At 46.9% G+C, this 21,899-nt stretch overlaps 1 protein-coding gene across 6 annotated transcripts in view; it reads right to left on the reverse strand.

Moving 5' to 3' along the window:
• ValRS (Valyl-tRNA synthetase) overlaps nucleotides 1–21,899 on the reverse strand; it is a 111,840-nt gene that overhangs the window by 33,061 nt on the left and 56,880 nt on the right. For 4 of the 6 annotated variants that reach the window (XM_089563279.1, XM_089563282.1, XM_089563277.1 and 1 more), the window contains exons 16-21: nucleotides 20,998–21,068; nucleotides 19,363–19,488; nucleotides 12,919–13,023; nucleotides 8,247–8,394; nucleotides 684–811; nucleotides 465–623 (exon numbers count right to left, since the gene is read on the reverse strand). In XM_089563279.1, the coding sequence (XP_089419405.1) occupies nucleotides 465–623; nucleotides 684–811; nucleotides 8,247–8,394; nucleotides 12,919–13,023; nucleotides 19,363–19,488; nucleotides 20,998–21,068 (737 nt within the window). The remainder of the gene's footprint in view (nucleotides 1–464; nucleotides 624–683; nucleotides 812–8,246; nucleotides 8,395–12,918; nucleotides 13,024–19,362; nucleotides 19,489–20,997; nucleotides 21,069–21,899) is intronic. The other 2 variants (XM_089563280.1, XM_089563278.1) reach the window with 1 other exon arrangement.

Genomic DNA, 21,899 nt, shown 5'->3' on the forward strand with positions numbered 1-21,899 from the left:
ACCATCTTTGGTGTTACTGTGATGCTTGAATAACACATCGCGGGCTAGTTGGTTCATCACAAGGCGGAACAGCGCAGGCTGCACACGGACAAGAAAGCAGACGAGACACACACACAGCGCTCACTTACAACTGCAGGTTTATTTTTCCAGACACTTCGGTAAATACACAGCAGACACTTCGGTAAATACACAGCAGCATCTTGATGCAATATACAGCAGCATCTTGATGCTGCTGTATATTTACCGAAGTGTCTGGAAAAATAAACCTGCAGTTGTAAGTGAGCGCTGTGTGTGTGTCTCGTCTGCTTTCTTGTCCGTGTGCAGCCTGCGCTGTTCCGCCTTGTGACTGTGATGCTGTCGCCTGATGTGAACCCAGTGCTACCCTGATGCTTTTGCACATGTAGGGGCTAAGGGCCCTGAGGCATTATCATCACAAAGAAAAAAAAAGCAACCAAAATCCTTACCAGGTAGACATCACAGAGCTCGTACAGCCAGAAGTTGTAGATGGCTGTGGTGATCTGGGGGAAGTTGTAGGATTCGAATCCTGAGTTGCAGAGCTCTGTGGCAGCGGACAGCCGAGACAGGATCCACCGATCCATCAGGGCTCCTTCCCGGGGAGCCTGCTGGGCAGACAACAGACCCCGTGAGCTCAGCCCCCTCTCCACCTCGTCCCCGACACTGACCGGACACTCCGCCTGCGGCTGGAAGGCCTCGCCCAGGGACAGGAGGGCAAAGCGTGTGGCATTCCAGATCTTGTTGCAGAAGTGCCGGTAGCCTTCCACCCGGTTGATGTCCAGGTTGATGTCTCGACCTGGGTGGGAACAACACCCTCCCTTCGCTGCCTGCTGCTGGGTGGTCATGAGTGACCAAACTGGGGAACAACTTCGCCCAGGCTGGTGAAAGGCGTCTCGTAGCTTCTGTCCGAGATGACTGTCGTGCTCTGCTAGCCCACAGGCAATTTGTGTTTCTACTGCTGACTGCTGGAATACAACGGCACTATTGTTGATGTGTAGCGGGGACATTGAAACGAATCCTGGTCCAATGCAGAAAGACATGTTCGAGCAGTTACTCGAGGGTCAGTCAGCCTCGCGATGCGACATGAACCACTTAAAAGAATGAGTAAACAGCATGGAAAAATTATTCAGTAGCTTCCAACTGATGCTGACTCGGTTGGAAAAACAGCTTGGCGACAGTATACAATTTTCGGACACCACTTAACGATTTCAAACCAGCCTGCGGTCAACTGAAAAAGTCATGACCTTTCAAACTAGAAAACTGACAGATCTAGAGGACCGTAGTCGAATCTAGTCACCTACAGTACTGCTGAAAGCCCTGAGGAACAGTCATTAATAGAAAAGCTAGATAAATGATAGACTTAATGTGAAGGTCAAGTCTATTGGGTACAAAACATCTCCAAAGTTGTTTCGCTGAAAAGAAAGCAATACACAAAAGGGTGTCATTTAAAATGACTACTCCCACTCGACTCTTAAAGAATGCTGTGAGAAAGTGCAGGAAGGGATGCTAAAAGGAAGCTTTGTTCTCGTGCATGGTAGAGCAGTCCTCCAGAGACAGGAGCCACCGGAAGTGGCTGCATTTCGATCAACCAAGAGAATCCCTGACATGTTTCAACACACTAGTAAAGAGGGCAAGATGTACGATACCACGTCATCCGTCAAGACAGCCATCACATAGCATATCATCCATGAAAAAAAATAAGGTGGGCTCGGTAGCTGTGTGTCAGCCTGCTTTTCGCAATGCAGGTGTTTACCCTCGCCCTGAAACTGCTTTTCGCCCCTCTATCGTCTGCCTCCTGTTCATCAGTGTCTACGGCCGCCCCGAAGTGTCATGAAAAAGGCTATTTTCATCCGCCTGCCCCATCACCATTGCTGCCCCATCAAACGCCATCCTGGACCATCAGTGACCAGCCCCATCGCCAGGGACATCTATAATTCTATTCTACAATTCTATAATTCAGCACGGACTACTAATCCTCTGCTTTTCGCAATGCAGGTTAGTAACAAGTTTTCCCTATTTGCTAAAAAAACCAGTAACTACTTTTTAATGCAGCTGCCGAGCCCTCAGTGCTGCTGCAGTATTGTTGCCAAGTGTTCACGTGTTCTCCGTTTCCTTTTACTATTGTCAGGCGATGTCGAATCTAACCCAGGCCCCGACCGTTACGATTGCATACTTTCCGAGCTCCAGAAACTAACTACATTAATTTCCGATCTGCAGGACATTAAACATCAACTGAAAACTACCGAAACAACCTTGACCGACTTAAACAAGCGCATGGACACCCTGGAATCACACTACGCCACACTTTCCACTCTCCATTCTGAGATAGACTCCCTGAAAACTTTAAACACCAGACTTGCCTGCAAGATCGACAAACTTGAAGCACGCATGGACGATGCAGAAAATCGCTCTCGCCGTAATATAATCTCATTTTTAGAACATTCCTGACACTAACTCCACTGAAACGTTTGCAGACTCGGAAGGAACAGTCATTCGTCACTGCTCCACTCAGCTAGATTTTGCCATCACGTCCAATCTAATCGAGCGTACTCAACTGATCGCACCAGGCCAATCATCGTGAAATTCACCTCATCGAAAACTAAAGAAAGCATCCTTAAAGGCACCAACTACAGTATTGGCGAAGACTTCTCCCTTCCCGTTTGTAACGCCCGCAAACATCTTGTAGCCTTTGCCAAATCCACTAAGTTCTCTTTGCGCTTCAAAACACTACATATTGGTCCCAATATTCGACGAATCATCCCAAACAGTAAAAGAAGTGAAATAGCAACCACCTCAGCACCTATCGACAGATCGTTCGAAGCATGCACAGCAAGAAGCACTTTCAGCGATCTTTACTAACGTGCGGAGTTTCATTTCAAAGCGCGACACTTCATCTGCTAGCAACATACTAGTCTTGACGGAAACGTGGCTAAACAGTGACATTCCTGATAGTGAAGTACTTGCTGACTTGCCTAATTTCAGTGTTTTTCGCAAAGATCGCCCAGATCGAAGGGGAGGGGGGGTACTCATTGCAACCGCTCGGGATCTATCATGCTCAGCTGTTCACCTTTCATCAGATATAGAAGTATTATGGGTTTTATGCCATGCTTCACCTAAATCAGTTGTGATTGGCGTTTGCTACAGGCCTCCTAGCTACCCAGACTTCCCTTGAAAACTTAAAGGGAAACTCCGGCGATTTTTCAGCCGTTTTAAGTTAATGGCTGTTTTGTGTTCCTAAGAACCTCCTGTAATGTGTACGATACAAGGTTTTCAAAAGCAAGCCCAAAATAATTTTTAAACAGCAAAAAACGCAAAACTCGAAACCGAAACCGCAAAACCGAAACCGGAGAGGTGCCTTCGTGGGGTATTGACTGTGACGTCACTAGCAGGTTCGCCGTGCTGCGAAGTTCGGAGCCGCCATGGAGGAAAAAAAACTCCATGGGAGCCGCGCTGTCAACATGGCTGAAGCGCGGAGAACAGCTTTTGTTAGACCAGCGAGTCTTTAGAAGACGACTCATTCGACAACTTCAGACTGGACAAGTCGCCTTTCAGGTATGATCCACCGCCGCGCGAGCTAGCCAAGTCACACCACAGGCCGCGTCACCTGCAGCATGGAGACGGTCTGAACTCGGAGAAGTAAGTATTTGAGTGACTTCTCGTGCATGCATTTGTGACACAGTCGTCAGAACAAAAGTTAATGTGATGCTTCCGCTGATAGCTGTTTTTGTGGCGAGTGCCGGCCGACCCAGCCTGATGAAAGAATCTGCTGCCGAAACGTTGCGCGGTGCACAACATCCTTACAGGGGAGTGCATAACCAACAGTCCTCTCTTTGCGAAGCTTTGTCTCGACGGCGAGCTTTTGGAAGCGAATTCACGCCAGCTACAGTTCTACAATCCAACATACTTTAAGCGCACTCTCCGTGGTCCGCTTCCTCTTGACGGCCGCGCTTCGTTCAGCTGGCCGCTGCGATGGGCGGTTGTACTCGAATAACTTTGGCACAGAATCTGCCTTCAAGCCCCGGTTGAACGAAGCCTTAGCGAGTCCAAAGCTCCCTCTGAGGTACACGCTGTCCTCATAGCAGTCTGGCGTGAAATGTTCCGAGCACAAGCGGGAATGCTTCCTCGGAGACCAGTTGACACGCCGGACAGCTCTCACCCACTTGTTGCGAAGGTTCTTATTGCTAGGAAACCTATGGTAGATCATGCCCGTTGTCACAGATGAAGAATTTGTGCAGCCCACAGCACACCAGAAGTTGCCGTGACCCATCGCATCTGGCACGTTGAGATGGCGCGAAATTGCACAGGTGGTCGAAATAATTCCGGAGACCTCCACTACAGCACCTCTTTCTTCCTTTTTTCTTTCACTCCTCCCTTATGTCCCGGTTCGGGTGTCCATTGCTGCGTCATTTACTTTCCTCAAAATCAATTTTCAGTTTTCCCCTGCACTGCCAGCGCCAGCGCGCGCCCGACATGCCGCCCCGCCAGTGACGTCACAGTGCAGGGTGGCGTGTAGAAGTTGCTCGATCAATGGGCACCGCTCGCGTCGAGGAGCACTTGTCTTAAAAATTCGCTTGCGAAAAAACTACGCCACTTCCAGGTGCGAAATTTTACATGAGATACCAGACTACCATAAAGAATACAGTCTTAAAATTTCATTTCGATCGATGAACATCGAAAAATCCCCGGAGTTGCCCTTTAATAACACATTAAATGAAATTAAAGCTAAGCACCGTAACACCTGCACTCTCCTATTCGGAGATTTCTATTTTCCGAGTACTGACTGGCATAACCTAACCGCTACAGGTAATAAGGATGCTAATGAATTTCTAGACGTCTGCCTTATTTTAACCTCATTCAAACTACATCCGAACCAACCCGTGTAACCGAAGACTGCGTTAAATCCTAGACCTAATATTAACGGATAAGCCTGAATGCATTCATTCGATCACGTATCTACCAGGCGTCAGCGATCACCACGTCATACATGCCGGCTTCACGATTAAACCGCCCTTACGCGTAACTTCTAAACGAACTATCCGACTGTACGATAAAGGAAACTACACAGCAATAAATAATGAACTTCGCACATTTTTACCACCATTTCAATCCAGCTTTCATCAAAGATCCATCCATGATAACTGGTCCTTGTTTAAGAAGAAAATCGAAGATTTGGTCGACAGGTTTATTCCGAACATACAAAATACAAAATAACCCTCAAAACCCAAGGTTCACAAATACACTCAAACGTCTTGAAAATAAAAAGAAGCGTCTTTTCTGATCGGCCAAGTTGCTTCCTAGTCAGAACGCTTGGAACAAATACTATGTAGCCGAAAAAACTTATTTATAAAGTATTCGAGAAGCCAAACGCAGTTTTTTGAACTCCGATCTGCCTAAAATGTTGTCAACTAACCCCTGTAGGTTTCGGCAAGTCATTAACCCCAGCACACACGCACTGTTTCCCCGCACCGATGCTTCGGGTGCAACTGTCTGTGGAAATGAATGCGCCAACATGTTCAACACAGCCTTTTTATCCGTGTTTACTACTAAGGCAGATCCGACATTTCCTTCAAACCCCCCAGTTATTCAAGATACTACGCCTCCTCTTATATTTTCTTCTGCAGGAATTTTGTCACTAATAGAAAACATTAAAATATCATCCTCTGCTGGAATTGACAACATCAACACTAAAATCCTGATTAATACCACAGATATATGTTCATCTCTGTTGTGCTCAGTCACTCTTCACAGGTCAACTGCCCATAGACTGGAAAAACGGGAAGGTCGTTCCAGTCTACAAGTCAGGTAACAAGAACTCGCCGCTTAATTACCGCCCCATCTCTCTGACTAGTATTCCGTGCAAAATCATGGAACACGTCATCTATACCCACATCATGGCATTCCTTGATTCGAATAACCTTTTTCCATCAAGTTTCGCCGGGGTTACTCCTGCGAGACCCAACTAGCAACATTCATTCATGATCTGCATGCTAACCTTGATTGTAATCTACAGAGACTGACATCATCTTTCTAGATTTTGCCAAAGCCTTTGATAAACTTAGTAGAGCAGAACATTGGGCCAGTTGGTGCAGCGACATATTCAAGAAAACTTTGCGTAGAATAACAAAATTCTGCGCAAAATTTTCTTGAATATGCCTTTGATAAAGTACCCCATAAACGCCTGCTGATAAAACTTTCTCGATTAAATTTGCACCCCCATATTTTGAAGTGGATTGAAGAATTTTTGACTAATCGTTCGCAGTTTGTCTCCGTTAACAATAAGAACTCTAACTCACTCTTAGTAACGTCGGGCGTCCCACAGGGATCTGTGCTTGGCCCACCACTGTTTCTTATATACATTAATGATCTGCCTTCAAACGTAACATCTAACATACGCATGTTCGCTGACGACTGTGTACTTTACCGTGCTATTCTCACCACCGCTGACCAATCTTCTCTTCAAAATGATCTTAATGCTGTTCAGGAGTGGTGTAATAAATGGCTAATGGAACTTAACCCACGTAAGTGTAATCTTTTGTCATCAGCCGTCGCAGTAATCCTCTAACCTTCTCTTACGTAATAACTGAAGTTCCCGTACAACTAGTTCAGTCATACAAGTATCTAGGCATAACTATTTCTACTGATCTTTCTTGAAGCCTGCATGTCACTAATATAATATTGTCAGCAAACAAGATGTTAGGTTTCCTAAAGCGCCAACTTCATCAAGTTATTAGCTTACAAATCATTCGTCAGGTCCAAACTAGAATTTGTGTCGCCCATCTGGAATCCTCATCAAGCATATCTCATCAATGCCCTCGAATATCTTCAGAATCGCGCTGCTCATTTCATTCATTCATCCTACTCTTATGACATCACCGTTTCCTCCTTAAAAACAGCATCCGGATTATCACCCTCCGCCGTCGCATTGCCAGCCTGTCTTTATTTCACAAATTCTTCCACAGCGCATCGCACCTTACATTCTTGCCCCAGCACGCATATCTCACTGCACCTACAAGTTGCCCCCGTCCACGCTCACGCACCGTCACTTCTTCCAATTCCTTCGCTCCTCGTGCAGCCACAGACTGCAACGGCCTTCCAAACAACGTTGCCATCATCTGTTGCCCATGTCTTTTCCCTGATAATGTAGAAGGTTTCCTGTTATTGTGAATTAGTGCTTTTATTCTTGCCACCCCTTTTAGGGGCCTTTAAGGTAATAAAATGAAATGAAATGACGACTTGCCGTCTGCAACATCGCTGAGTTGCTACTGTGCTTGGACCGTTGCACAGATGGTAATTTACATTTTTCATTCCTTTTATGCAGGCACTGCAAGAACTGCGAGGTTTCCCATTTTTCTGCAGCAAATAAATAAAAGGGATAAGCTAAAACACCTTCTTGCTGTGTTTCTCTTCATATATGTGTTGGAAGACTTCACAGATGAAATTTTCATAGGTTCGCCATGGTGCGAAGTGCATGCACACCCACACTGACGCCTGAAAACTAACTTGCAAGCTCAGTGTACAGCCACATAACCGTGGCTAACGAGAACCGTAAGGGACGCCAAAAAACCACCTCTGGCACGTCAAACACATCGGTGTAGTAGCTCATGGCGGGCGACTGACCACCTGTGCACATGAGCGGTTTAACGCTGCCAGACATTACACCAGACAATGATGCAGGATGCTTCAACAGCCAATAGAGAGTTCTAGGATAGCAAATGCAGGTTTGCACGCAGTAAACGCAAGCATTTTGAGGGACATTATGCTTTATGTTACATCATTCTATGTACACAGACAAGATAACTCCGGTGATAGTGGTGCCATCCGGTTTGGATGAAGAAAACAATTTCTACGACAAACCAGTGCTCATTAGGCCTAAAAGCTACTGAATAGTCCAAGAAAATAAAAAAACAGGCCAAACTTATTGTCCTTCCAATTTGTTATAGGCAAGACAAGATGAAGCGAAAGCCCTGTACCCACTTTATAGCCTGTTCATGAGCCAAAAAACACAGTAACACCGACGCGTTCACTTCAAAGTAAGAGGCTCCACTTGAGAGCGTGCCACCATGTTGGCTGTCCTTAAGCGACTGCTGCTATGGAGTGCACGTTACCGTTACCGTCTGGTTTCTTTGACCCTTTTCGCTGCATCCCAGCCAGCACATCCGCTTCCAGCGTTTCGACCAATCAGGTGCAGCCACTGCTTTTGATTACGCAGACCTGCACAGAGCACCACCCACCCTGCGACATGTAGGCGCACAGGGCAAAGCGCATGGCATCAGTGCCGCACTCAGGGATGCCTCGAGGGTAGTCGGCCTGCTGGCCCACCTTGGCTCGCTCAATCTCCGCAGGGTCCAGGTTGGAGTCGTGCAGCTTCTGGTTCAGCTCCTGCACGCACCATGTGGATTCCTTCATCTCCCCTGTTACTACAGGCACTTCGTTGCTCAGCTGTTGTTTTCCTCATGCTGCTTTGCATGTTCATTTGATTAGTGCCAGATTGGGACTAGCAATGACCTTTAGTGTGATCTGATAAAATGATGCTGCCGACTCTGCAGCGTGTCGTTGACCTGTCAGCTGACCCATTCAACTGCAGCCCCCGACCTCAGTCGAAGTGAACTGCCATTGAGATTTCAATGGCAATCAAGCAGAGCTTTTTGCCGGGCTAGTTGGTTCATTCTGACGAAGGCGAAACGAAGAAGGGATTCAGCGCTCTTTCCTGTCCCTTCTTCGTTTCGCCTTCGGGCTTCTTCTTTCGCGCTGTTTCACTCATGTCGCACTTCAGTGGCAGCTAGTGTTGCCGTGCAACATCTCCAACTGTGCAGTTCAAGTGGTGGTCAACTCAACTGCCAGTGAGAATTACTGTGTGAGGTACGTTAGCTAAACATGCGTGCACAGATATGAACACCCCTCTGCTTAACCATGGCCACACCCCTGTGCAATAAAATGGTGCAAAGTAAATTTTTAACAAACATGATGTTCCTGCCACCTTTTACACAGAGTTTACAGAGAGTCCAATATGTAGAAGCTGCAATGAATGAAACAAGCCAATATCAGCACGACTTTTGGGTGTACATGAGATGCAGTGAAAAGTTCTACCAGCCACAAAAAAAAATTTAACATGAACGCAGAACGCAGAACAACAACCCAATACTGCAGATGGACAGTGGCATGCAAGGTACATATGGTTGCCCGCACTTCGACAGCGACGTTTGGCTTTAAGTAGGGGTGTAAGAATATTTGAAACTTCGAATACCATATTTACTCACATAATGATCGCACTCGCATGATGATCGTACCCCTGACATTTGTTGGCAAAATTCGATTTTTTTTTTATTCCCAGCGTAATGATCGCACCCCGAACTTGCCGCTGCAATTTGTGAGCCAAGTCTAGCCGACAATGATCCTTTTCCACAGATGGCACGTGCAGATGACCATCTTGATCTGTCAGCCGCCATTTTTGTTGTGATGTTGGTTGAAATGTTGCTGTTGCTGAAATGTTGCTGTTGGTTGGCCTGCAGTCACACGGGCAGTCTAAATGTGGTTATGCTTGAACCGCAGATATCAAACTTAACTGCGGTTATCTCGAATCACGGTTTGCCACTGTCACAAGGCTCACCACTCTTCTGGGTTGCGGTGCAATGCACGAAGTGACGCAATGGTCTGGAGCGAACCGACATTTGCAAATATCTAGCAGTGCAGTTGGCGCAATGTCCGACGGCGCTGTCCGGCACTGCTTCCACAGCCCAAGCCGCCCAAACATCTCTACGGCGGATCCCTGGCACCAGCACCAGAAAACCGTGCTAAACTTTCTTGTTCTCGTAAATAATCAGCCCTGGGATACGGGAATGTCAAAAATGAATCCTCCTTGAGGATCGCTGACTTGTACCAAATTGCTGGTAGGAGTAATAACTGCGATACAAGCTAGTTTTGTGTTTGCAGCCGCATAGCGGCTGTCGCTGAAATCGGTCATATACTTCTCTTTTACTATGAAACAAGGAGGTTGTCAGTAAGGCAGTGCCATAAGTAGACCATAGCTCTGGTCAATTCAAAAGCACCGTCTGCTGTGGCTTTGATAAAAAACAAGTTAGGTCTCGTGACAACTAGGGAGTAGCACACCAGAACGCCGTCATCCGCTGTGCTCGCAGGCGGCACCATTGCAGTAAGCTCACAGAATCCGGTGCAGCGACCGTTGCAAACGTGTCACCTACTTTAACGCTATGGCAGGGACCGGAGGCGGTAAAATGCGTAGCTTGCTGCAGTACGCTGTTGCTGTGCCTTTGGACGAGACCGAAGGCTGCATAAATGCACTGTTGCACGGCACTCTACACACCGCCTATGCACTGCTCTTGAAACATGATTTAGTGCGAAAAAAGTATGTTCTTGAAGCGGGCCAGCTCGTGCGCTTTTCGCTGTCTTTCGCTGTCGGGCACGTTCTGTCACTAGACGACACCACCTTCTCGGTTAACGACGTAAACCACGGTCGCCAAGCTCAGTTTGCGATAACCGCAGTTTGGTCCGCTGTGTGGATAGTAGTAACCAGTTTAAGCGCGCCCGTGTAACAAGGGTCTGACCTGCAATTTGTTTGCATTTTCGGTGCTCAAAAATTTTTTGGAGCAAATTTACCCCGCGTAATAATCCCACCCGTGAATTTGCGTCAATTTTTTTTTTAAAGTGCAATCATTATGAGAGTGAATACGGTAATTTTCGAATAGTATTTGCCATTTGATATGATTTGGGCTACACTTTCACTGTTCGAACTATTTTAACCCCTAAAAGTTCAGAAATTACGAACTTCTTGTTCATCGGAACTGATAGTGAAACATTGTAACATTCCCAAACTGCAGTATCTTGCAATTGTTTGAAATATATTTGTTTCTTTTCATCAATTTGTTTTGTTGGTTGGTTGGTTTATGGGGTTTAACGTCCCAAGCGCCTTGGGCCATGAGAGACGCCGCAGTGGAGGGCTCCGGAAATTTCGACCACCGGGTGTTCTTCAACGTGCACTGACATCGCACAGCACACGGGCCTCTAGAATTTCTCCTCCAAAGAAATTCAACCGCCACAGCCGAGATGAACCCGCATCTTTCGGGTCAGCAGCCGAGCACCATAACCACTGAGCCACCGTGGCGGCCATCAATTTGTTTTGTGCAAAAGTGCCCCTATTTATTTTGAAGAACCTGTACTGATAATCAAAATTATTCGATTCGATACACGGCCAATTTTTATATTTGCTTGACACCAAAAAATCTGATGACTGCACACAATTTTTTTTTTTTTCCGGTGATGTTTCACAGAACATAATTCTACTCCGCAGTATTTGAAAAGTATTATAAAAATATTTGATTCGATTCACACACAATTTCAAATATTAAAATTCATTTCCACAGCTCAAGTTTCAAGCAAGAGTGTCCCAGTTACTTCCGCAGCCAACAGTACATGGCCTGGGACATGATTATGAGCACTGCAAGTGGCCCTTTAAATCATTCATGTTCCACAACACACCACTGCACAATATGGTTTCATTCACAGCTAGCAACCAGACATACTTGAATACAAAGGTGGCGCAAAGGAGGAAGACACCACAACCATGAACGCTCCTAACCACTGGCTTTATTTTCCGGAACAGTTGACAATATATAGGCGTACACATGGTATGTGCACACGACACTAGGGCGTCACCGACTTTCTTAACAGGAAAAGAAAAAAGAAATCTCATTAAATATCTACAATGGCAGAAATAACAGGTATCAAATGTATCAGCAGTGAAAGAAAGCGTCAAGAACCAGCAGACATTGAGGAAAAACTAACGAAAAAACAGGCACGCACGTAAGAGGCGGTGTTCTTCTTACAGATAGCTCTCCCACTCCGAGGAGTACAAACTTTCTGGCACGTCGCTAATACAATGATTCACTTTTTTGTAGATGTGGAAAGCCTCCAGCGAAATTTGTGTTTGCACTTTTGCCCAGAATCTTTGCTTCTTTAAAGTGGGGCTTGCACTTGCACGTCAGAACACGCGAAGCTAAATTCCCGAGCTTATCTTGTTATGCTTAGAGCATGCTCCCTTAAACTAAGATGGCTCCCCGTCTGCCCTTGTATAGCGTTTTCCGCAGGACAGGGCAATGATGCAGGCCACGCCCAGGGCACAGTTGACGAAGGCCTGCCGCTGTGCTCAACTTCCCCCCCCGCAGATACAGTTTGGCCAACCTAACCAGACAACAGGTGCCTGCTGGCCACTTCTTTGAGGTCATCACCTCGGCCCGTCAACAGGTGCGGGAAACTCTGGCCTCAGTTTCATGACCAGAAAAAGCACTGTGGCTATAACAAAGGAATTGTTGGGATTCTTCAACTTGGTTATAACGAGGTTCAACTGTACTATTTTTTGTTCATCTTCTACTTTTTTGAGTGGGCCGATTTTTTTTGCTTGCAATATTCACGCAAAGTACTTGTGTTGAAATAAACATTTTGAGAAAAGACGTTCATTGTTAGCACTTTCATGCATACTGTGTTTTCTTCTCACCCCACATACCTTGCAGAAAAAAATCGCATCTGAAACCTATCAAAAACATGGTAACGAAAGAGTGCCAGAAGAAACCTGACAAGCTGGGCTCGACAGAAGCCGTCCAAGGGGTTTTGCACTGTTGGCAAGTGGAGCTTCTCACATGGATTGCTTTTCATGCACACAGACTGCTATGTTGTGCTGCAGCGCAGATAACACAAGCCCAGCTTCAAGTTTTGCTCACTATCTGGCACATGTTGCTCATGGGGGTCTAACGTCCAAGAGCGACTCGGGAAACTGTTAGCACGGGGGCCTCCAACGAAATTCGGCTGCCACACCTCTCTGGTCACGAGGGCACTCATGGCTAGATGCCTGTCTGCCCAGAGGAGAAGGACCAAACAGAGGAGTGAACGCACCTGCAGCGAGATGCCCTGGATGACATCAACCGGGTCAATGACATTGCCCAGCGACTTGCTCATCTTGCGACCGTGGGCATCACGCACTATGGAGTGCAGCAGCACCTGCAGGGTCAGTAAGAGAAGCAGCACAGGGTCATTTGCCCAGTACCCATCTATCGGTGGGCCTCCCCACCAGTCGATGCAAACAGGCCATCTTGAAGCAGCCTCTGCCATCGACACACTTTGGCCAAATCAGCCCTTCATTCTTGGTGACTTCACAGCTGCCTCCCAATCAGTGAACATGGCCCCCTGCCTGCAAGTCACAGCCCAGTGCGATTGAATTGCTTCTGAAATTCCGCATACACTGGCGGCAATAACATCAGCCTGACACCAGGCAATAGGGGTGTGCGAATACTCGTAGACAGAGTGAATTACACCTGGTACCTGCACTCCGATGGCATTTATTTATTTATTTATTTAGTAAGGAACCCACAGCGCCGTGGCATTACAGTGGGGGGGGGGGGGGGGGGGGGTGGGCAATGTACAACAAAGAAGCACACATGACACCTCCGCTCGCAGGCAGAGTTACAAGCATAAAACTTTCACCATGTACATCTCACTTCAAAAGAACACATCATTAAAGAAGGAAAGAATGCATCATTTGATGTCACACAGCGCACACCTGGAAACGCAGTGAACTGATATACGCATCGCCCCCACTCGTGGCAGTGGAGTCTGCCTCTGTCTCAGGCCAGAAGCTCTGCACACTCTGTTTTTAAAGGGAAGAAGCGAACAAGGAAGGCAACCAGAGACATCTCCGTGCAGACTGCCACACCCGGTGGAGCATGCTGAAAGAGGCCTCCAACTGGCTGCCTGACACTCTATGGAACACATGGGTTGCTGTGCTGCAGCTGATGATCCACAAAGACTTGCTAAAAAGCAGGACGACAAGACTTCCAGGTACAGAGGTAAGAGAACAGCACTGAAGAAACAAGGCAGCTTGCATCGAATGAGCTCATAAACCCCAAGTGATTGTGCTCAGCCCCGACAAGCACGGCACACAGACCACAATCAAGGCAACACTGATGCTTCAAAAGCCACAAGGGCCCTTTTGGATACTGGATAAAAGCAGGCAAGCACAATTTTCCCACTCTGTGCAGCACGGCTATGAAATACTTGACTACACAAGCAACCCAAGTGCCAAGAGAAAAACTTTTTTCCATGGCTGGCAACACTGTCACAGCCAGACGACACAGCAGCTGATTTTTTTGCATGAGAATCTTCAAGCACTTCACCATATCTCACAGGTTGTTACTGCTCGTTACTATTCAATATTCAATTCGACATTCAGGTTTTTTTCTTGATTTGAGATTTGCAACTCTATTCACAAATCCCTAGTAGAAAACTAATGCTTCAATGCTGAGGAAATGTCGCTTGCACCTAAGTTTAAAATTCCCAGGTTGTTTTACTTTAATTGGCAACGAGTTCTCCGCTCCCGCAAATTCCATTTGTACACATTGCAACAAATAGGAATACAGTAGAATTTCGATGATATGATTATGATTGATCCCAATTTCGAAAGTGTCTCGGACACTGCACAGAATGCGTTTCGATTCAGAAATGTACGAACATTTCGGGCCGGTGTGGATAATACGAACCGGCTGCCACCCTCTCTGCCTCCCTTTCAGCGGCAGGCAGGGCTGCGCCTCATTCGTCGCAACACGGTCTGGCCAAACAAGGAGAACCTTGACATACTCGAGATGAAAGCCCCCAGTGAAGAAATGACTCGGCAAAGGAGTCACCATGGTGGGCCAGCAAGATGTTATTTTAAGAGTGCCCTCAACTTGGGCGCCAATGTGAAGCAGGTGATGCATGTTAAGCTGGAAAAGGTCCTGCTCACATCGTTTCGTAAAGTCACAGTGGCCGGCGTCAACGTACATGGCAAGATACTGCGAGACAAAGCTGACAACGTCACACTTTATCTTGGAATCAAAGGCTTCTGGAGGATGGCTGCACCGATTTAAAGAGAGGCACGAACTTATGCACAGTGGTGAAGAAAAGAAAGTGGTGATGAGTCAGCTGTCAACACTTGGCTGAACACACTGCCGGCTCTGAGTGCACACCACGTGGCATATTTATTACTGCCGACGAGGCGGGCCTCTTCTGCAACCGGAGAGGACTTTGTGCCAGGCTAGAAAAGCAAGGAACTTTTTTGCTGCAGCTTACAGTCATCAGCAAGTCCAAGTAGCTGATTGGCAGGACATTTGCCTCTTTTGTACAGAGGGAACCAAAGGGCCTGGATGACTGCAGATTTATTTCGAGATTTCCTCATAAACGTGGAACATAAAACGCCATCCGAAAACTGAAGGATTTTGTTTTCTGCCCATCCAAAGCAAATGACTCAACAACATCACAGTCAGGTTCCTGCCAGCGAATACTACCAGCCATCTGCAGCCCCTAATCATTTGCAACGTTAAGCATCACTTCTTCTGGCGAAAATTGAGCACAAAGATGTGAATTTGCAGATAAGTCTGTTAGACGCAGTGCACTTCCTAGCCATGTGTTGGGACAATGTGACTGCAGACACATTTTTGAAAATGTGGATGGGACCTGATGCGGCTCCGACGGAAGATAACCAAGAGCCGGTGAGGATTTCACGACTGAAGGCAGGGACAGCCTCGCAACTTCTCAACCGTGGACATGACGGAGATGAACTCGAGGAGCATGACAAAACACTCTCGATGTCCTGCAACATGAGTGACCAAACCGCTGCACGGTTTTATGCATTTCAGACGGGGCTGGTCAGCGGGGCAAGTGCATTGCAGACTTTTTCGGCCAGAAGTAGTTAAGCATAATAAAGTTTTTGTTCATTTTCGTGTTGAAGTTGGCTTCTATTGGATCACACGAATTCAGGATGATGCGAATATTTTGCGTGCGCCCAAGGAATTCATATCACCGAGATTCTACGGTATTAAAATTACCACTATTGGCAAACAGGTATACTGAATGTACAAAGAGGTAGGGGGTAGTTGTAATTTATAAATACGAGATATTTTGTAGTTGCACAAGGTTGATTTGCAGTGCGTAACAAATGTTATTGTAAGAACCATATCCCAAGGAGGTGAGATGTTTTTCAAAGTCTCAACAGTGGTGATACTAATTGTTGTTCCCCCATGATTCACTGCAGTGACAATGAAAAGTACAGTGAACTAAGGATAGTGCTGCTGTGCTTTTGTTAGAGTTTTCATACACACTATGTACCTGTTCCTTCCAAGCTAGGTGACAATAAAATCAGCGATTACCTTAGTAAATACCTTCTTGTAGACAACAGACAGCAAGCTGACTGGTCTGTAATTTCTCAAGTCCCTGACATCCCCTTTCTTATGGATTAAGAAAACTAGAAGCACAAGAATGGGGTGGAGCGCATAGGGCAGGTTCTCTCAGGTCACGAGTGGCAGTCTACTAGTATCCCCAAAGAGAAAAGGATACAACAGCTGTATCCTACCGGTGCCCACCTGTGGGGCAGAAACGTGGAGGCTAACAAAGAGGGTTCAGCTTAAGTTAAGAACAACGCAGCGAGCTATGGAAAGGAAAATGATAGGTGTGTAACGTTAAGAGATCGGAAGCGGCAGAGTGGGTGAGGGAACAAATGCGGGTTAATGACGTCCTACTTCCTCAACTCTACAGCAATCAGAGGCTTCTGTCGTCAACACAACAGGGCGGCCTTGCGAGGCCTGTTGACCCATAGAGGTCAGAGAACCATATGGACTCAAATGTGGCCTCAAAATGATGCCACTCCAGGTGATGTTCCCCAGCTGTAGTCAGCTACTGGGCCATACGGCCATAACGCACCTCTCAGCAGGAGAGCGAAAACTTTTCGGCAACGGACGGACGAGAGGAGGAAGATAGGAGCGTCCCCTTTGAAGTGCCATTTTGCTCGGCTTTTTCACATTTCATTTAACTCTGTTATCAACTGGTCTCAAAATTTGCCATTTTCTTTTACATTTCCAGTCCTACACTTCTAAAAGAATTAGATGTTGGGCTAGTTGGTTTTCTGAGAAAGCATTCATCTTTTTAGTGCAAACATGACAGGACAAGGACAGACAGCTCCCGTGTTTGCCTCTCCTTCTTTCCTTCTGTGTCCTGCACTGTTTGCACAAAAAAAGAAAGATAATAAATGCTGCACCTTCTGCCACCAATCCTCCAATTGCTTTTTGCTAACTTCCACTGCAGATCTATTTACATGACCATTGCTATCGTTAAACCCTAGGGCCTCAGGAAGAGTGACTGCGCCTGCATCGACATCTGGATTCGACATTCGATTATGAGGTGTTTCCACAGATCTACCACACACGGCACATGTGTCATCTTCTTCGTTAAATTTATTTTTGCAGCTGCACATTCTAAGACACCCTGACCTAGCTTCAAAGAGTAGGGCACTCCATCTTGAGTTATCGTAGAACAATTCCTTCCTGATCTGCCTTGTATCGATACAGTTCTGCACTCTGGTTCTTTTCCATCCAATTTCTAACTTCTGCGTTTTTTAACCTAATGCTCCTTCCATCCCTGTGTCCTGCCTACTGACTGGCCAGTTCTTTTCCGCCCCTGTGAGGAGTCAAGGCTCTTTCTCTAGAAGTATTTAAATACCTCAGCTGCCTACCTCTTATAGTCCAATTTCCTCACGCATTCTTTTTGATGTTTGTTCCTTCTTCGAAGCTGCTGGCACGTGGCTTTACCGTACAGTTTGTGATGCAAGACATGATCAGATTTATCTCGGCAGACTGTGCCCAGGCCAAGCTGATTCAATGCTGTTCACAGCTGGGTCTCTGCAGTAACGAGACACGGATCACGCTGTGCTCAGTCCCTCTAATAACTCAATTTTTTAATCTTTTACACATCAATTTCCTTTTCAAACCTAGTTACAGGGGATGGCAAAAGATGGCACACAGTCATCTGTATGTATATGCCACACCGTTGCACAAGACACACCGATGAAAAATGTAGGAAAAAAACGCAACTTACACACCAGAAGACAATACAGCACAAGGAATCCCCCATAAGAGTGCGACATTGCAACTAGCGTGGAAAGCACAAGGACAGCGACAAAAGGAACCAACGGGACAGCACGCTAGACTTCAACTGACGTTTTAATGCACACATAACAGATTTTCACACCTGTATTCAGCGCATGCCCAGGAGACTGTACCCCCGCCCCCTTCTCTTTATCACGAAGCAGGTTGTCATAACAAAGAGTAAACATTTAAACCAAACTGACGCGCAAGTTTTTTGACAGATAGATTGTCTCTTTTCTCGTGAGGGCTACTGAGGGTGTGCTCACGCACTTGTCCCCTGCCTTATCAATGCAGAATGCCTCAAATACCTCCCTATCACCCTGCCTATGAAGCCGCCTCAGCACTCTCGTGTGGCTAAAGAGTGGAACGCATTCTTCTTCATCACCGCCTGTTGTTTTTACTATGCATTTGCGGCAATGTGCGGCCAAATGGCCCCCCGTCATCAGAGCTGCGACTGTAGTCCGGTGTTTTCGTCCGGTGCCTGTTCCCTACATGCACAACTTGTCCCATCGCCTCAAAAAGGCCGCGGGAAAGTGCGGCATCCCTGTCGTTTTGACAGCCCCACAAAAGCTGTCTAGGATGTGCCGAATGGTCAACAATGCTTACCAGGCAGAAACCTGCGCAACAAAACGCCACGCGGTTTGTGCACTGCACCATCGGTGTGGTGTATCTTATCCCACTGACCTGTGGTAAGTGTTACATTGGACAAACAGGCCAGTGCCTGAACGAAAGGCTACGAAAACACCGGACTACAGTCGCAGCTCTGATGGCGGGGGGGCCATTTGGCCGCACATTGCCGCAAATGCATAGTAAAAACAACAGGCGGTAATGAAGAAGAATGCGTTCCACTCTTTAGCCACACGAGAGTGCTGAGGCGGCTTCATAGGCAGGGTGATAGGGAGGTATTTGAAGCATTCTGCATTGATAAGGCAGGGGACAAGTGCGTGAGCACACCCTCAGTAGCCCTCCCGAAAAAAAGAGATAATCTATCTGTCAAAAAACTTGCGCGTCAGTTTGGTTTAAATGTTTACTCTTTGTTATGACAACCTGCTTCGTGATAAAGAGAAAGGGGGCGGGGGTACAGTCTCCTGGGCATGCGCCGAATAGAAGTGTGAAAATCTGTTATGTGTGCATTAAAACGTCAGTTGAAGTAAACTAGCGTGCTGTCCCGTCGGTTCCTTTTGTCGCTGTCCTTGTGCTTTCCGCGCTAGCTGCAATGTCGCATTCACTAACGAATTCACACCAACTAGCCCAACTGTCTTCCATGATCATACCCCCATAAGAGGCCATGTGCTTTCCCACATGGCCAATGGGCTCTCCATAAAACGGAGCTTAATTTATGCACCCCCCCTCCTCAGCAGAGGAAACGGGGGGGCAGCATGCTCATCACCTCGGTGAAAGGCAGCTGGCCCATGAGCTTGGTGCCCAGCATGACCATTTTGGCCACCCAGAAGAAGAGGATGTCGTGGCCAGTCTCCAGGAGCGTGCCCGGGTAGAAGGCCTGCAGGTCCACAGTCTGCACAAGCCACACACACCCACAGACGTCAAAGCACGTCCCAATCCAACTGTGAAAACCAACCCTGAAACACACATGCTCAGTCAACCTGATTGGCTGTAGCGAATGTTGCACAAAAAAGGGCAGTGGAAACTACAGGACAACCCTTCCCCCAGGAAAGTGGAGGAAACTGGGAGTGCACTTTTTCAATTACTGCTTGCATGGCAGAGCTCAGGCAATGCCGAGCTCCTGTTACGTGTTCCATCTTGAAGCATTGTAAGGTGCTGAGATATTTCCTCACTGACGTTCCGATCTGCTATGAGAGTGGCGCCACATAAGATGCCTGGAGAAACTAAAGTGCAGCAGCTTGCGATCACAACATGGGCAAAACCATTTGTTCCACGTTCCCTCGGGATGGTCTGGAGACAGAGCGCTCCCTGAAATGTTCTTGATGGGCTGCACTGAGAGCCGCACGATGGGCCACAGTGACACCGCAGACTGAAAGCATGAAACTAAACCACCATGCTGCATGATGCAGAGAGGCCACCACTTTTGTTTTCCCTTCCTGCAGGTCGAAATGCACGCTTCCTGGATTGCAATACAGTCAACAACTCACATGCTTCATTATTTGGACTTTTTCGCGGCATCGTGACATGGCCCATAGAGCCAATGTGTAAGAGCGCTTGAAATTTCGGACGCACCGCAACTGACCACTCGATTTTTTGGACCTTGTTCGCACTCGCCGCCAGTACCCAAGCCGCCATACAATGTGTACAGTGGAACCTCATTAATTTGAACTGCAGGGGAGATTGAAAACTTGATCAAACAAAACGAAATGCAAGACTAAAGGGACCCTCTTAACTTGCGACGCTGAAATTCTGCACGAGTCGGGACATTGCGCTCGCGTGTTTTCAAATTCGTACTGTTCTTGAATGTCTTCCGCCACACGAACTTGAACCGTAGTCTGAGTTCACGGAACTCATCTGTGCCGAGTCTTTGCCGTCTGTCTGGGTCGAGTCTTTGCCACTGCGGCCACCGTATCCCCGCAAAACTTCTTAAATCTTCCCAAACATTAATAAGAGCCAAATAAAGTGCACAAGTAAGCTAAACTGGGCTAGTCAGAGCAATTGCATCTTTGAAATACGTAGCGCGAAAAACAAGACACAGGCAAGGTGAAGCGCTCGTGTCCTGTCTTCACCTTGCCTGTGTCTTGTTTTTCGCGCTACGTATTTCGAAGATCCAAATAAAGTGCCTGCAAACTATTCAAAGTTGACAATTTCCGGCTGTAATGTACTGAGCCCTGGCCACATTGGCACCACCTGCTGGCAGCATACTGCTCAATAGGCTACCTGCTGCACACTGAGGCTGTGCGTAGGAACTGCCCATAGATTGCAAACACCGCATGACAGCACCACCATCATCAGTGCCAGCAGGTGCCCAAGGCTGAATCAGCAGCCAAACTGGGGCTCCTGCTGACATTCTTTTACATTAAGGGCTGTGAGCTCGATATATCCAGTAAACAATCCTCACCTGATCTGGCCATCCAAAGATGGAGAAGGGGAACAGACCAGAGGAGAACCACGTGTCCAGCACATCTTCATCTGCAAAAGTCACAATATATGAGGCCATCGAGGTGCACAAATGTAGTCAAATGCAAGACAAAAGCTCAGACCAGACCTCTTTCTCCCATGGCTTCACTTATTTCCATGAGGATAAAATGAGGCCTCCATAGAAGAGGCATACAATTGAAATATGTAGTCCCCCTGCTGGCATAGGATTGTCTCCAGTGTGCATCACTTGATGACATCACTATTTTCATCTGTGAGTGCACATGCACACACGAGCTTTTCTCGCGATAGCACGACTAGCAACGCCTTTGCATTAAAACCAATGCTTCATGATTTCAGTTCACGCTAAATCACCCGTAACTGGGACTACCTACAGGAGACGGCAAATTTTCAACCCCCACAGAGGTATTCAGACCCAACACAAAAAAATACTCGACTTATCCTTGAAGATGCTACCTGCTCAGCATAAAGTTTTGCTGAATCTGTAACTCATTTCTGGGAAGCAATTAGCTTGTGCCGGTTGCAAAACACATGCAGTGAATGAATGAGTGAAAGCAATGGCACAAGCAATGAGCACAGGTTGCTTTCACTCACTGCATGTGTTTTGCAACCAATTAAACAACCGTGCCACTCAGGCTGGCATTACAGTCAGCCACAGGTCAATGAGACCACGCATGACGACCAATAAACTTTTCTCGCATTTTAATAATCTCCTAGAGTGCAACAGAAATTACATATCAGGAAACAATGAAACTGCTCTGCATCATCACCTCGACCAGAAGTGTAATAAGTATTACAAGTGCACAGGAAACTGGACAGGAGTGACCACGACTCACATCATGATCTGAATGCAAGCCCAGACTC

Source organism: Amblyomma mixtum, chromosome 10 (genome assembly GCF_055824585.1).
Source record: "Amblyomma mixtum isolate Tamu chromosome 10, ASM5582458v1, whole genome shotgun sequence".
In the NCBI taxonomy this organism is placed as follows: domain Eukaryota; kingdom Metazoa; phylum Arthropoda; class Arachnida; order Ixodida; family Ixodidae; genus Amblyomma; species Amblyomma mixtum.